The sequence below is a fragment of the Carettochelys insculpta genome, chromosome 9 (genome assembly GCF_033958435.1).
Source record: "Carettochelys insculpta isolate YL-2023 chromosome 9, ASM3395843v1, whole genome shotgun sequence".
Classification (NCBI taxonomy): Eukaryota; Metazoa; Chordata; order Testudines; family Carettochelyidae; genus Carettochelys; species Carettochelys insculpta.
In genome coordinates, this window is record NC_134145.1 from 7,925,073 (window position 1) to 7,940,298 (window position 15,226).

Sequence of the window (15,226 nt, forward strand, 5' to 3'; positions counted from 1 at the left end):
AGAAGCGAGCGCACAGAAAGCACACTAAGGACTTGCCAGACACCCACCACATCTGCAAGAGATGCAGCAAGGACTGTCACTCTCGTGTGGGTCTTCATAGTCACAATAGACGCTGTAAATGAAGTCCTCAATTGAAACTATAAAGGGCGTGATCCATAGTCTACGCAGACTGAAGGATGCCTACTACTACGTGGGGAAAGCTCTTCCCTTTTATCCCAGCACAACTGCATCTGTGAAGTTATCTGAGGGAATCTACTACTTTAGTTCCAGTGAGGTTAAAGTGTTTCAACCTCCGTGTGTGAGTGAGCGGCTGGCGAGTGTGCTACAGGTCCCTCTAGTGCCGATATGAGCTGTTAGTGCCTTCAGCTCAAATGGTAGCAGCTCATGATGTTAAGTCTGGAAGCCTTTGGTACAGTGTGAGCCAAGATAGTGGCCATCACATGTCAACAAGGCCTTCCCCTGCCAGCTGTGAAGTAGGTCTGGTGGTTTCATTATATGTAGCAGGCAGCCTGGTCCAGGGGATTAGATTAGGTGCGAGGGAACCTCAAATCTATTAGTAGAAATGTCTTTGACCTCAAATGTACCAACTCTTAGTGCTTGGAGATCCTCTGATCAAATACGCTATGCAAGTGTCACGGGCTGTTATTATGTTAAGGCCTGTCCATCCAGTACCTTTCTGCCGTACTAATTCCCTTAATCAAACAGTTGTTCCTCATATAGTAGCTGGCGCAAAGGATCTTATTAGTTTTCTTTCACACATTTATTAACTCTGTGCAGCCTTCCTTTCAGGAGTATGGAGAATCTGGTAACATTAGAATGTATTTTCATAAAATGTAGGCAAAACACATCCTAGTTCAAGTGAATATCTGTGGCATATAATTAGTCCTGATTAAACAGATATTTGGTACAGTTTTACATACTCAAATACATTTCTTTTGTCATTTTCTAGCCAAGGCATAATTAAAATCTCAAACCTCTCTTCCCAGTAGTAGCTCCAGGAGTTTCTCCTTGAACACGTTCACGGTTAACATGACAGCTTCAAAGAAATACTTCATTTCATTCTCCTGTGTGTGTGTGTGTGTGTGTGTGTGTGTGTGTGTGTGTGTGTGTGTGTGTGTGTGTGTGTGTGTGTGTGTGTGTGTGTATAAAAAGCTGTGATCATATGTCACATAAATAAGTCCATGATACAGATAGAAAAGGCATTAGTCTACTTACTGGGAAAATCTGCTATGTTTACTGGGCTATTGGGACACTAGTAACATGGATCACTGAAAATCTAGTCCCTAAATATATGTCATCTTTGGAGAGAGTATTAACCAATACGTAGAAATTTACTGCAGTATGTGACAAACAGGCTAGACAAAAGAATCTCCTCCTCCCACAATAGACGGCTGTGGGAGGAACCAAACAAATTGACACAGTGCAAAATGATTATATACACATGTATATTTCCCTTCTGGTGTATCTGTCTCTACAGAGATGGGGATGGATATTTGATGAGATTATAATGCTTCTCTTAACACCGGCAGCGACTCCTTAATTAAAAAAAAATCTGTATGAGAAGCTAACTGAGTTGTGCTACTGAAGGGCATTATGCTGCCAGGTGGTAATTAGGTTCTGTAATTGTCTTAGGTTCTCAGACCCAGAGGCAGTGGACACTAGGAGTCTGGAAGAAATGATATATTTAGTTTCAGGAGTGGAGGAAGATGCTAGATGCTTTTGATCATCAGCTCTGCTGGTCGCTGCAGAACACCAGCAATAAGAACGGCATCCCGGCCCAAATGCATATGTCAAAGTCATCAGCAGAGGAAAGCAGATGGGGCTGGAGGAGAAGGTTTCAACTGTTACTGCAGCAGAAAGGGTACAATCCAACCACTTCAAATCTGCAGAATGGCTGCAAGTGGAACCTGCTCCACAGACATTGCTCTCAAAAGAATCTCTGACAGCTGATCTATAGATGAGACTGAAATGTGCTATAGTACTTGTCTCTAGAGCAGATGTTTTCCATCCAAACATTTTCTCTCTCTCCCCAAAAATGCTGATTTTTCTCAACTGATGCGTGTTCCTACAGAAACCTCATTATAAAACAAAATCAAAACCAAAATTTTGCCCTTATGGGAACAGAAGATTTCATGGATAGATAAAGATAGATATATAGATAGCATATTAAAAATAAAAATGAAGTTAGCACTCAAATATTTAACTGACTGTAACAGGCTCCCATGCTTGGGACCACCCTCCTGTGGCCAGGGGTGCCCCACCAGGGCTTTTCCTGATCATCTCCAAGGCTCTGGGGCTAGGATCTCACTAGCCCTGTCCACAGCGCTGTCCAGTCTTGAGTTTGGCTTGTGACCAGTCTTTGGACACTGAACCTGGGCCTTTCCCTTGCCCAGTCTAAGTTTAGCTCAGACTTGGAGCTGTCAAAAGTGCCACTGGTCTCCCAGACAGCATAGGGGTCATCTGAGACAAGCTCCTGAGAGGAACTGCCAGGCCTTTGCTCAGCAGCTTCTTTTATACCATGCTGCTGTGTCCTGAGTGGCTGCTGCAGACACATCCACTCTGTCCTGCTGGGAGGACCTCTCTTCTGCTCCTGTCACTGGGATGGGGTGTGGCAAGGCCTCTGGCTTCCTGTAGGGGGCATTCAGGCTTAGTCCACCCCATCACACTGACCCAAGAAAACTGAATCTTGCAGGAAATTTTTAAATTCTTTGTTTTTTCTCTGAAAAAGAATGAAAGCAAATGTCAAAAACTGCAGCTATTCCTATGAAAGGGAAATGCCAGTCTTGCCTTGTAACTTTTCATGGTGCTGTGTGTGTTCAAAGCATTGTATTGCAATCCTCCCTGGAGGGCTAAACAGTATGACCCTTGCCTCACATACAGTGAAACTGAAGGTACTGATGCATACTCAGGCTGTGGGTGTAATTCCCAGCTCAAGGAGACATACCTGCACCAGCTCTATTTGAGCTAGCGCTCTAAAACCTGAAGTGGAATCACAGCAGTGTGAGCAGTGGGTGGGGCTAGCTGCTCCTGACACATGCCAAGCATCTTGAATGGGATGGTACTTGGTGTGGTGTCTGGTCTGGCATCTGTCCTGCTCCCTACTGTGTTGATAACCATTGACTGCATCCATATTTGCCCTCTCCGAATGCCAGGGCCATCTCTGATGAGTTAGTCCACACCACAGACTCCTGAGGGCCCAGTAACTACAAATCAAGCAAGATACAAAGGAACTGGAACCAAGTTTGTTGTCAATAGTGCATGGGCTCCAACACCATGGAGGCCTTAGTTAGACCTCAACAGTTTACATTGATACATGGATATGCCATGACAATGGACGTGATTGTTAACAGCATGGAGGTTCTGTCATCCTCTAGGTCGCTTGGTGTGTCTCAGTTGAGTGATACTTTTATAACCAGGTACAAACAGCTCATGTGGGCATTACGTATCCCAGGGGCCTCCTCTAATTGTAATAAATTGACACCTGTTGAGGTAGTCATATGGCATCCACTCCCTTGTATATGATGGTACCGTCAAAACAACACGCTCCGTCATGTTGGCATAAAGACCCTGTACTGAACCCGGGTCGGAATGTATCTGGTGCTAAGCTGTTATCTATGGGGAGGGTCCTGGTACCATGCAACATGTCCAACCTTACTGGAATGTGTTTACATGTACTACTCAGTGTTTGGTGCTTTGTGGGTAATGCTGTGATCAGCCCTGTCTCTGCCACATTCCTGTGAGCAGCGCCTGTCTAGCTCACAGCTTGGCTTTTTACTTATAGCTTTGATCTACAGTAACATAGTTAACCCTTTGTTGCTCAGGCTTAGGGCACCTTAGCTAGGCATTAACCATTGTTTAGGAGTTAGGCCTTTAGCCTTACACCAACCCTGATGGTCAGTCCCTCTCATTACTACATTCATGTCACCATGACTACACAATAGTTTTAGTGAGCTAGCTCAGCAGGAGCTAGTGCCAGTATTTCTCCTTGAACCAGGATTTAGCACTGCAGATCTAAATGCAGATGTGCCTTGAGACACAGGAAAGTGAGGTGAATTGCTCCAAACGGAAGGCCAATGACCGAGCTCAGCTGAGGTTACATCTACACTAGCACAGAAAATCAACCCATTGAGGGTTGATCTTCCAGGCTTTGATTTCATGTGGCTAGCAGAGATGCACAAAATTGAGCTCTCAGGAGTTGTAGTCGACCCCTGTGTGTCTCGCAAGATGCGAGGTGTGAGGAAGGTTGAAGGGAGAAACTTTCCAATCAACTTTCCCAAGACAAGTTAGCCGACCGCAGATACATTGATTTTAGCTACGCAATTGGTGTAGCTAGAATTGCATATCTGTGGTCAACTTTCTTACCTAGTACAGACATAGCCTGAGAAATTTGGAGCTTCAAATGCTCTGTACATGTCCTCTTCAGTTCATGCGGCCTTGTATGGTAGCTTCACCCCATTTCCCAGTGGATGTGTGTCTGCATCACAGCAATAGCCATTACAACTATGGTCTATGGCCCCCTCACCATAAACACACACATGTAAAATTAAGCTCACGTGACTAACCACAGGGACTGCTCACGATTGTCAGATTGGCTGCCTGCTTCTGCAGAGAGGGAATGGAGAGTTAGCTGCTCTCTTCTTGTTCAAAGTGAACCACCCATTCAGGACTGAGGCTCACTGTCATGATAGCGTATGGAATCTGTCACACTACTGCCCATGCCAGGTGTGGACTGAGGAGAAATGGAGCCTTTCCCCCCCACCTACCCCTCACCGCCTCTGGGGCATGCAACATTTTGCTTCCAGAATGGTATAAATTAGGAATAATTCCATTGAAGACACCGACGTTAGCCCTGTGTACAGCTAACGTGAAAAGAGTCAAGCATGATAGCTCCAAAATTGCATGGAATATTATTTTAGGCATAACCCAGGTATTTTTCATAACTGCTTGGTCTAGAAAGAAATTTCAGTAAAATAAGAAAATTACAATGAGAAAGGTATTTTAAAGGCACAATCCTATAAGTAGCAATAAAGTTTAGTCAGCAAGGGAATTAAAAACATAGCCCTGATAAATCAAGAGAAACAAACATAAGAAGAGCTGAGTTTGCTTTCTGACCTACCATGTGCTGGGGATAGGTGCCAGAGGTCTCTCCACTAAGGTATTCAGCCGGTAGTAATCCAAAAATGTTCTGGCCACATTCCGCCCTAACTTCATATCTGTGAGTTTTTAGTGAAGGAACTTCTTTGTAATGGACGTGGGGGTGGGGAGGGGGGAAGAAAGGAATGACAAGCAGAGTGTAAAGGTCAATTCCTGTTTTTCGATGCATGAACAAGTATTGAATGAACCATCCTGCAGTACCAAAAGCTTCAGGGCAAGATCAACAAAATAAGTTGTCTCAGCAGCTAAAGTGAGTGTCTTCTGCCTTGCTTCTTGTTTTCATAGGTAGGAAACATGTTGTATGAAATCTGAAACAGAAAGAAACAAGCCCCTTGGTTTTACTTTGCCAGTGCCACTGGGATCTCAGTACACACCCATCTCTCATGAGGGAAAGTAAATACACAAGAAGTTGAATCAGGCACAGCGCACGTTAACTTGTTTCTCCTGCTCCAGGACAACAGTTAGCAACTTAACAGTACTGTGTAACCTACACACCTCCTGGGTGCCTTGCACTGTCCAGTCTAGTGGCACTGAGACCACCTACAGAGAGAATAATGAGTCTACCCTACAGCCTAAGCTAACAGCCAGTAGCTTTTAGATCATGTGGTGGAGGCTCACACACTAACCAGCAGAGGTCCCAGTCTCTATTCTGTCTGGAGATGATCGGGGTCTGTCAGTGTTATAACTGCACTTGCCTCCAGGAGCAAAGATCTAGAATGGCATGGTATGAACTCTGAATGGTTCAGGACATAACCTCAGAGTCCTCTGAAACATTGGCTTGGGCTCACCTGGAGCCGCATGTGCCTGCTGACACAGGAAGGAGCTTCTGCACTTTGGTTCTGCCATGTAATCCATGCCCTAGAGGCTTGGATTTGAAACTAGAACTAGAAGATAAACAGCAGAGAATAATCTGTGGGATTGTGACGGGGTTGGTCATCGGATAAAATAACCTACCCAGCGTCCTCTGTCTTTAATCACCAATGTTCTTACTGAATGCCAACCTTAAAATGCGGCACTAAGCAGCTGCTGCAGTGTCCAAGTTCCTGTTTGTGTAGCTCAGCCATTACAGCAAGACAACTGTTCTGAAGTGAATGACTTGGTAGAAATTAAACAATCCAGGCTCATTTTCAGGAAGAAATAGGGACAGTGTTTGCACTGGGTAAAACGAACTCCAGCACCTACACAATGCTCTTGTCTTGCCTTCATCACTGGGTCAATTTCACCCACTGTGAGTGAAACAAGTTTCATCATCCGTGGCTTTGCTGGGTAAGATTTTGTTGAGGACATAACGACTGCTATGTTTGCCTACACAAGTATGCACAAGCCCTTGGGGATAATCAACACAAAAGCACTATATAAAAAGAAAATCTAAAGTCTACTCTGCTGTAGTTTTCAAGGTGCCTGTTGGCCAGTGACAACTGTTTGAGTGGCAGTTACACAGCATATAATTAGGAACCAGGTGGCATCTTTCTGTGCAGAACCAGGTGAATCTAAATTGACTGCAGCAGTTATTCCATTGTAGCTGCTTCCTCCCTTTTGCCTTTACCAGTTCAGAAAAATTAATCTATTTCTGGTTTATTGTATCAAGATGCCAGTTTTTAAATGAAGTTTTCTTATCTGCCCACTCACGTTAAGGTATCAAAACAAATGAGGTTTGCACATTGGGTTCATGCAGCATGGTGAGACTTCTGTTCTTTTGTTTTCAGAAAGGGAGAAAGACATGCACAGAGTAGTCTAGTTTTAACACTATGGCTGGAAGGCGAAAAACAATATTAACAGATGTGACCTTAAGAGGCCGGGTGAATTAGCTATGGTCGAGATGTGCTAGATGACCCTTGAAGTCTGTTCAGAATTACAGTCCAGTCAATGCTAAATCAGGTCCCTCCCGTATAGTTTCCAGTGCTTTGACTAGCAGTGCTTTAAGTAGCTCCACCACTTCTCCTGAAAGTCTATTTCACAGGCCTCCCACTTAGGAATTTTCTGCTGAAGTTCATCCTAATGCTTCACATGCTGTTGACATGTAGGCCAGGTCTACACTAGACCTGAAAGCTGATCTTAGATATGCAATTCCAGCTACAACAATTGCATAGCAGGAATCAACACACCTAACATCAACTTAACAGGCTGTCCTCCCAGAGGGAGATGGATGGGAGTAACTCACAATAATGAGGAGTACCAGGATCGAGTGTTGAGCCCTGATCGTTTGATTTCATGCATCTGCACTAGGCCTGTGAAATTGAATCCTGGATGACTGACCCTAATCAGGTTAATCTCCCAGTAAGTATAGAAGTACCCCTAGAATAAATATCCTATCGGCTCTGTGAAAGTGCTTGGGATAGGAGAAAATTATTACAGCTGCAGCACAAGGTATGTTTCCTTGCAGTCTGGCTACACAATATGGGGATACCGCCTGTATGTGCATGGGAGTGTGAGGTAAGAGAGTCAGAAGACCCTACCACTCCACTGGAATTTGGGGATGGCTGGAGGTGTTTACGATTCTGCAGATGCTGAACTCAAAGCAGCAGCCAAGAAACTGAGTTCCAAATAGAGGGGAATGAAGAGGAGAGGGCTGTTAAACATTTATGGCTTGATTTTATGTTCTCTTACATTTTGCTCAGCACTTTAAAAATGCCAAGCGATAACTGGATCCAGTAAGCACATTGTCAGTGCTCATGGCTTACATTTCCTCTGCTAGAATCAGCCCCCATAGTCCTTGTCTTTGCCTTATCCCCGTGCTTGTTCTGGAGGTGGGAGGAAAGACCCTCTGTTTACATCTACCCAATAGTTGTAGCCTTGGCAACAGTCAAGCAAGTTCCCCCATGTGCTTCAAGCCTGAGAAAGTGTTGAAGGGGGCATTATAAGTACCTAAACAGACAGCTTGCATCCATTTTCACAGCTGCCTCATGCCAGTCTCCATGGCTCATACAGGCCACAACGTCTTTGCCAATGTACTCGCACAGACATTGCACTGAGACTCAAACACATTCCTTATAGAGACCATCACAGTTCAGGGCAACTGCACCCAAATTCCCATTTATGGTACAGCATGAGCAGCCACTCCTGTCTCCCTCAGGGTGACCTCTCTGAGGTGGAGACTTAGGTCTGTCTCTCTCCTGACCAGGGTATTTCTAGGGTGCAAGGTTCCATGACTAAATTGTGATTTTTCCTTGCAAAAGGCAGTCTCCCTAAACACACCTGCTTGCATTTCCCTCCAGAGGCAGTATACAGCATGACTGATATTGTTATAAACTCCATATGGCACCTCCTTTGCAAGCCTATTTTAGTCTTATGGTAAAGGCTCTTCAGAGAAAACATTACAAACAATGAAAGAGCATACACACATGCTAAGAAGATTACCAGAGATCACCCCAACTGTCTCCCCCATGGACTGTGTCAAGTAAGTCCTTCAGATCCCCCAGAGGGGTCTCATTTGTCGTCACAGGTTCATAGACTTGTCTCACAACTAGCATATTTCGGAAAAGTTTAGTCTCTCCTTTATACAGCTCAGGAGTCTTGGATCTGGGGCTTCCTGGAGCAGGTAATTAGTTAAAAATGGGCCTCCCGTCAGGTGTAGCTTCAAAAGGACTTGGATGTAGCTCCTAGGAAACTTCTTTCACACATATTACCCAAACAATTCTTTGAAGTTTCTAATATTCACAGTAGCCAAGAACCCAGAAAAGTTACAATCCTACAACGCCACCTTAACAACTGCATTTTAGTACAACAGATCGCAAAATATCAAATCTATTTCAGTCAATTTAACTTAATAAAGTTTTTTTCTTTGTTCCATGAGATTTATCCAGGATATTAGTCGTAGAGGGGGAGTCGTGTTAGTTGGAAGCTTCACATAAACAAGCAGTCCTGTAGCACCTTAAAGACTAACACATTTATTTATTAGGTGATGAGCTTTCCAGGTGTTACCAACAAAAGCCCATTACCTATTGAATAAATTTGTTAGACTTTAAGATACTACAGGACTGTTTGTTTTTTTTATCCAGGATATTGTCCATCTGTCACAGAGACCGCTGATGGGGACAGCCTCAAATCAGTAATGACCTATCTGGATTCAAACCAGCAACCTAGAGATGAAAAGCTGTTTGCTAGCATCTGTGCCCCACCTTAGTTTAACTGCCTACCATATCGTCAATGGACTAAATGTGTCGATCTACATACTAAAAAAGCCCCCATCGACGCTTTCTCTGAACAAACCACATGTATGTAAAACAGAAATGGCAACAATTTCTGAGCCTGTGCCCCTGCCTTGCCTGTGGGAAAATAGCCAGACTAGTTCATAGTATGTGTGTGCTAAGACCTTTCTGAGGAAAGCCAGATAAAAGTGATGACCTTTGATATCTGCTCTCATCTCACGGCACAGGAGGAACACACAAGCAGGGATGGGCAACCACAAACAGTGGGTGGACCACCTGCATGACCCTCCTTCACCTCAGTGGGCCGCAGCAGCCTGTGGCTCCTCAGCCTCTCTCCCATCCCCCATGCGTCTCTCCCACACTGGGGCACTGGAGCCCCGCACTTACTGGCTCCTCTCCCTTCCTCCCAGTACATTCTGAGTGTGCAAACTGCCTGATTTACACTCTTTCCTCACTCCTCCCCCTCCCTCCCAGGGCTGGAATGCCACGAGTCAGCTGTTCACAGCATCCCAGCTCTTGAAGGGGGTGAGGAGTGGGGAGGGAGCACAAATTGGGGCATTCACAGCTCCTCTGAAAGTGCTGGGAGGGAGGAGGTGGTGTAGGAAATATGGGGCTTCACTGCCCTGGTGTGTGAAAGGCTTGTGGGGGAGTGGGACAGCCAGCAGGTTCATGGGCCTCAGATGGAACCCCAGTCAGCTGCCTGTGGCCCATGGGCCACAGGTTCCCCACTCTTGCACTAGAGTAAAGCCATGGCAATTGTGATGAGCATTAACCCCTCAGTCTTCAGCAGAGGTGGGTTATGCAGTTTACCTCTTGTTGGATCTGAACTGAAGGCAACTGCATGCAAAGAAACCAAACCCAGCTCTTTTCTGATAAAAATGTGCAGCTGAATTTCTGCCCTCTACCACACAGAATCACAGCAGTGTCAGTCTGCAAGGGATGTTGAGAAGTCATCAAGTCCCACCCCCCTGTGCCATGGCAGGATGAAGAAAACATAGACCATCCCTCAAGGGTGTTCCCAACCTGTTTATAAAAGCCTCCAGTGATGGCGATTCCATAAGCTCTCTTGGAAGTCCATGCCAGGGCTAAACGGACCTTATGCTACCGTGATAGGCTCCAGTTTTGCTCACCTCTGCACTCCCTAGTTTTGACTGGGACTAGAAGCCAAAGTTCAAAAACACTGTCACAAAAGGCTCTTGTCAGAGTACATTCAGCCTGAATGGAAGCAGCATGTTTGGAAAAATGTGTGAGGTCTCTTCTTGCACATTAGCTGACACAGGTGGTTGAGTAAGGATATAAACTTTTGGCTCCTCATCTGAAACAAGCCAAGTGCCCTAGACTTCTTACTGTTTATTATTACTTATATATCCAAAGCACCACCATTGGAACATCTAGGCAACCAGTCACCCATTACTTGTTTCTAATCAAGATTTGCTGCTCCTGTTGCGTGCCTGCCGGCTTAAAATGATTCACTGCAACTGCAGCCCCCAAGAATTCTGTCTGCACTGGACCCAATAAAAATCTCAATTTGGAAACCAGTTAGCAGGATAAGTTGTTAGTTTCTCCCCTAAGTTCTGCTGCTTTAACAGCTTACTGATCATTTAATAACGTCACTCCGGCAGAGCGCGCTGGCACCGTCCATCAGCTTTTGTTTTGCTTTTAGAAATTCAGCATCCATCCAGAGCCAGTGGTGCAGATTTGGTCTCTCTGTCCCCGCTCCGACAGCACAGCAAACAGCTTTAAATAATTAGAAGCAGGACAGTGCCTTCAAGTTTGCATCTCATTTTCATAAGGTCCGATGTCATTTCTTTGGACCAGGAAGTGAAGCTTTGGTGACGAGAAGGAGTTGACAAGGGCAAACCAGTTAGCAGCTCCTGTTCGTCTTTGATAAGTCCTATGGGGTCCCTGCCAAGCCCATCACAATTCTGTTTTTATGTCTCTTCTAGAGGACAGCACCTCCATCAATTTGAAACACTGGGCTGCATTATTAGTTTATGGAATTCATCCAAGCTAAGTCCTCAGCAAGATTTAAACGAATGACCTTTCAGTTCAGAGGCACCACTTACCAGACCTGTGGATGCCTTTATTTTAGACAAACACATCTGAGTTAAGGGAAGGGGCAGGAAGGGAGAGAGAAATGAAATGCACTGAGAACGAAAGAGTAATCTTTTTAATAGCTCCAATTAGAATCGGAGATTCTTCTCTAACTGACAACATGAATTCTACAGCATGTCTCAAGTCACTACAATAAAAATCATTGTTTATGAAAAAAGGAAGACTTTTTGGGGGGCTGTATATGTCTTGTCAGTTCCCTATTATCTCAGGTGATAGGAAGGTCAGTTCCCTGTGCATTTAGAAGCACTCCCATGAATGCACACAAGCCACTTGGAACTGCTGTTCCCAGTGAGGATGTTAATGGAAAATGGCATTGGTGGGCTTCAAACCACAGCGTTATATCATGTGAGGTTGGATCAGACCTGGAGGTACAAGGTATTAGCACCATTTCCCCTTCTGTTTCCTTGTGTGCTGTTGTTGTTTCTGTGGAGCTGAAATTAATCCTCAGTCACTAATCCAGCAGGTCTGATCGGAATGCAAGTGCAACAGTCCATAGAGAGACAAGGAGACCAGTGACGAGGAGTGGGAGTTTCTGAAGGAATGGCATCATGAGAGCTTTTCTTTTCAAGCTATTGCCATGGGTCACATGTGCTGGTGTGAAAGCTGACCAGGGAGCACTGGTTTTCAGGGAAAAATAACACATCCTTCCCTATAAAAGGCTACTTCTGGGAACCAATACAAACTGTGACTAATCAAAGGCTTATGTATGTTTTTGTGCACTCGGAACTGCATTGAAATCTGATACACAAAAATCATCAGCAAATCTGCCAAAACATCAGAGGTTTGCAGGCCTAAGTTATTCCCATTCAGGCTTATGGGAAAACTGTCTCTGACCCGAGGGAACAGGCCTGGACTGTAGCTCTGGAAAGCACCCTGAAAGCCTCAGAGGACTGAATAGCTGAACTTCAGGGTCTGCCTATCTCAAACAGTCTTTGTGGCGAGCGTTGTGGAACTTTAAACTGAGGCTAGATGTCTCTCTAAGAGATATGGTCTACTTCAGCTAGAAGAGATGGAGCTGATGTGGGAATTAGTGGGTGAGGTTCTCTGGTCTGTCTTACACAGGACATAAGGCTAGTTTTGGGGTGGGGGGGCACTCCAAGAATCTGGAAATTGGTCCAGGCCTGTATTCTTCCCTGACATTAATGGAGGAGGTGCCGCCGCCCCCGCCCCGCCCCCCCCATGATGGAGGATGGGTGCAGAAGAGAGCTTGAGGTCAGAGACTGGGGTGTGGGAGGAAGTTTGGGCAAAGGAGGTGGTTGTGACTTGGAGCAGAGGTCTGAGATGCAAGAGGGACTGCAGGGGTTTGGGCTGTGACCTGGGCAGGGGACTGGTGTGCAGGGTCTGGGAGGGGATGGGATGCAGGAGGAGAGGCAGAGGGCTTGAGTTATATGAGACAGTCATTGAGGAGGTGGGGCAGAGGTTAAAGTTATGTGGGGTTGGGGGCAGGGCAGGTGGTCAGAGGATTGTGCGGAGGGAGGGTCTGGTGTGCCAGAGGCCAGGAAACTATTTGTGTGGCTCCCCACCCGCAACAGCCCCAGACCGCTCATAACTGCTGTCTGCTCCATGTAGCTCTCTGCTCCACGATACCAGAGGGGAGGAGGAGGCTTTACATGCTGCTCCCCATCCCGCCCCCCAGCAAAAATCTCACAGCTCTCATTGGCTGGAAACCATAAACCAGCCAATGGGAGCTGAGCTATTCAGTAAAGCGAAGGGAGCAGTGCGTAAAGACTCCCCCTCCCTCCTGGCATCCAGAGCAGAGAACTACATGGAGCAGGAAGCTGCTTAAAGCAGCAGTTGGCTGCTCTGTGCCAGAGGTGGCCCACGGGCTGGATCTGCTGGCAAGGTGGGCTGGATCTGCCTAGGGGTCAGATCTTGCCCCTCCCTGGACTAGATGATCAAAATGACCCCTTGTAGCTTTAAACCTCGTGGCTCTCTGACCTTCCTGCATCTGGACAGACTGTACATGACAACACAGCTGTCTGTCTCCCAGGAATCTGACACACAACATCACAGTGTGTATATTCCCACGTCCTCTGTCTCTGATCCATTCAGGTTCTGGAAACCTAGGGGCTCCTCCAAACACAACAGAATAGCAAAGTTGGTTCTTCTTTATGATTCCTTAGGCGTGTTTCCTCAGCTCAGCGGTTCCTGTCTGCCCTTTGCCTCTCCAACGTATTGGCTGGAGCAGTGCATAAAACTACAACATGCAGGTTTCTCTTCAGGAAAATCCCCAGTAGTTACAAATTACAGAATCATCACTAGGCACATGAAGCTAGTGAGCAAGGCTTAAATCAGTATGTAAATAAATAAATACATGCCAGCAGAGCCACACCACACCTATCAGAAAGAAAGGAAAGAAACATAAATGCAACCGCAATAATACTGGACGCAACATCAAGATGACTGGATGGTTTGACATCTGACTCCCTGTGTCATTGATCCAGCAAAGAAAAATGATTTTGCAGAAATGCTCTGTATGCATATGACCTGACTTCTCCTTCACACTAATGCCCTCTACACTGCTCTCACTACATAATTTACTTTTACACCCAGCGCCGAGCAAATCATTGACGAGAATCGAAAAATCCAAAACAAAGAAGCACGTCGTTTCAAACTGAACCTGGTTTTTTTTGTTTTGGGGTTTTTTTTCATTTTTCTCACCAAACTGTACATTTTTTTGTGGAAGTTAAATGCAATGTGTGCATGTTCATAAATAACATTTCACTTCAAAAACATTGTTTTGAAACAAAATATCAAAAATGTTGGGGCTTGAAAATGTGCACACATAATGTTTTGACATTTCCAGAAAAATTCAGTTTTTTCAGATGAAATTATATGCTGAATTTGTGACAAGTTTCAGTGCCTCAAAAAATGCATTTTGAAGCTGATTGACTATTGGTCAATGAAAAGTATCGTCCACTTTTATTTCTTTAAGGTCCACAGTATCAGAACAAAGTAGAAATTGTTTTCTCCCTCTTGTTGTGCATGTTTCTTAGGGGACTTTATCTGAGGGACTGAGGTAGGAACCACACCTTCAACTGCATAATAACTACCATAAAATGGGTATCAGCACCATTACCTTTTAATTCATGTTGTAATGCATTTTGTTTCAACTTCCTTCTAGAAACTGGTACCCATTATAGTTGTAAGTAAGCTGGCTTAAAACAAGAACACTGCAACCTCATTAGTTGCACCAAAAATGATTTTGGCCCAGTGCATATATGCAGACTAAGGAGATCAACTCATGTTAAACTTTGGAAATATATTCTTATACAGCACAAGAAAAATTCTAGGGAAAGTTCATTCCAGTTATTTGAAACGTTTCTCATCTTTGTAGAGTTTAATTCATATCACTTTCCCACTCTGGAAGGAACCCTTGTGGAATAGCTGACCTCAGCCCATCACACAGTTAATGAAAATTGCAGAGCTGATTTTGTGTGATACATAAAAAGAAAGGAGTGGGGAGTAAGCAATTATGTGAAAATTCAACTTTGGCAATTTTCTTCTCTTCCTGACCCATGTTCTAAAATACACTGGGGAAAGGAGGGGCAAGAAAGCTGGAGACATAGCAGTGTTTTATTTCCTAATTTTGAGTTAGGCTGGACATGCAAGGAGACCAGAACAAGAATTCCTAGCTCCAAGTGGCATCCAAAAGTAAAATGCAGCCAATGAACAAAAATGGAAAATTACAGTCTGATTTTTCTCAAGACCTAGTTCAGAGAATCATAGAATCTTAGGGCTGGAAGAGACTTCAGAAGTCGAGTCCAACTCCCTGCATAAAGCAGGACCAACCTCAACTAAATCATCCC

The 15,226-nt window shown here is 44.9% G+C and overlaps 1 protein-coding gene across 1 annotated transcript in view; it reads right to left on the bottom strand.

Annotated features, from left to right (window-relative positions):
- The window catches only part of AGBL4 (AGBL carboxypeptidase 4), a 1,459,638-nt gene that overhangs the window by 12,713 nt on the left and 1,431,699 nt on the right, over nucleotides 1-15,226 (bottom strand). Inside the window, exon 12 of the mRNA XM_075003244.1 lies at nucleotides 5,117-5,213. Within this exon, the coding sequence (XP_074859345.1) occupies nucleotides 5,117-5,213 (97 nt within the window). The remainder of the gene's footprint in view (nucleotides 1-5,116; nucleotides 5,214-15,226) is intronic.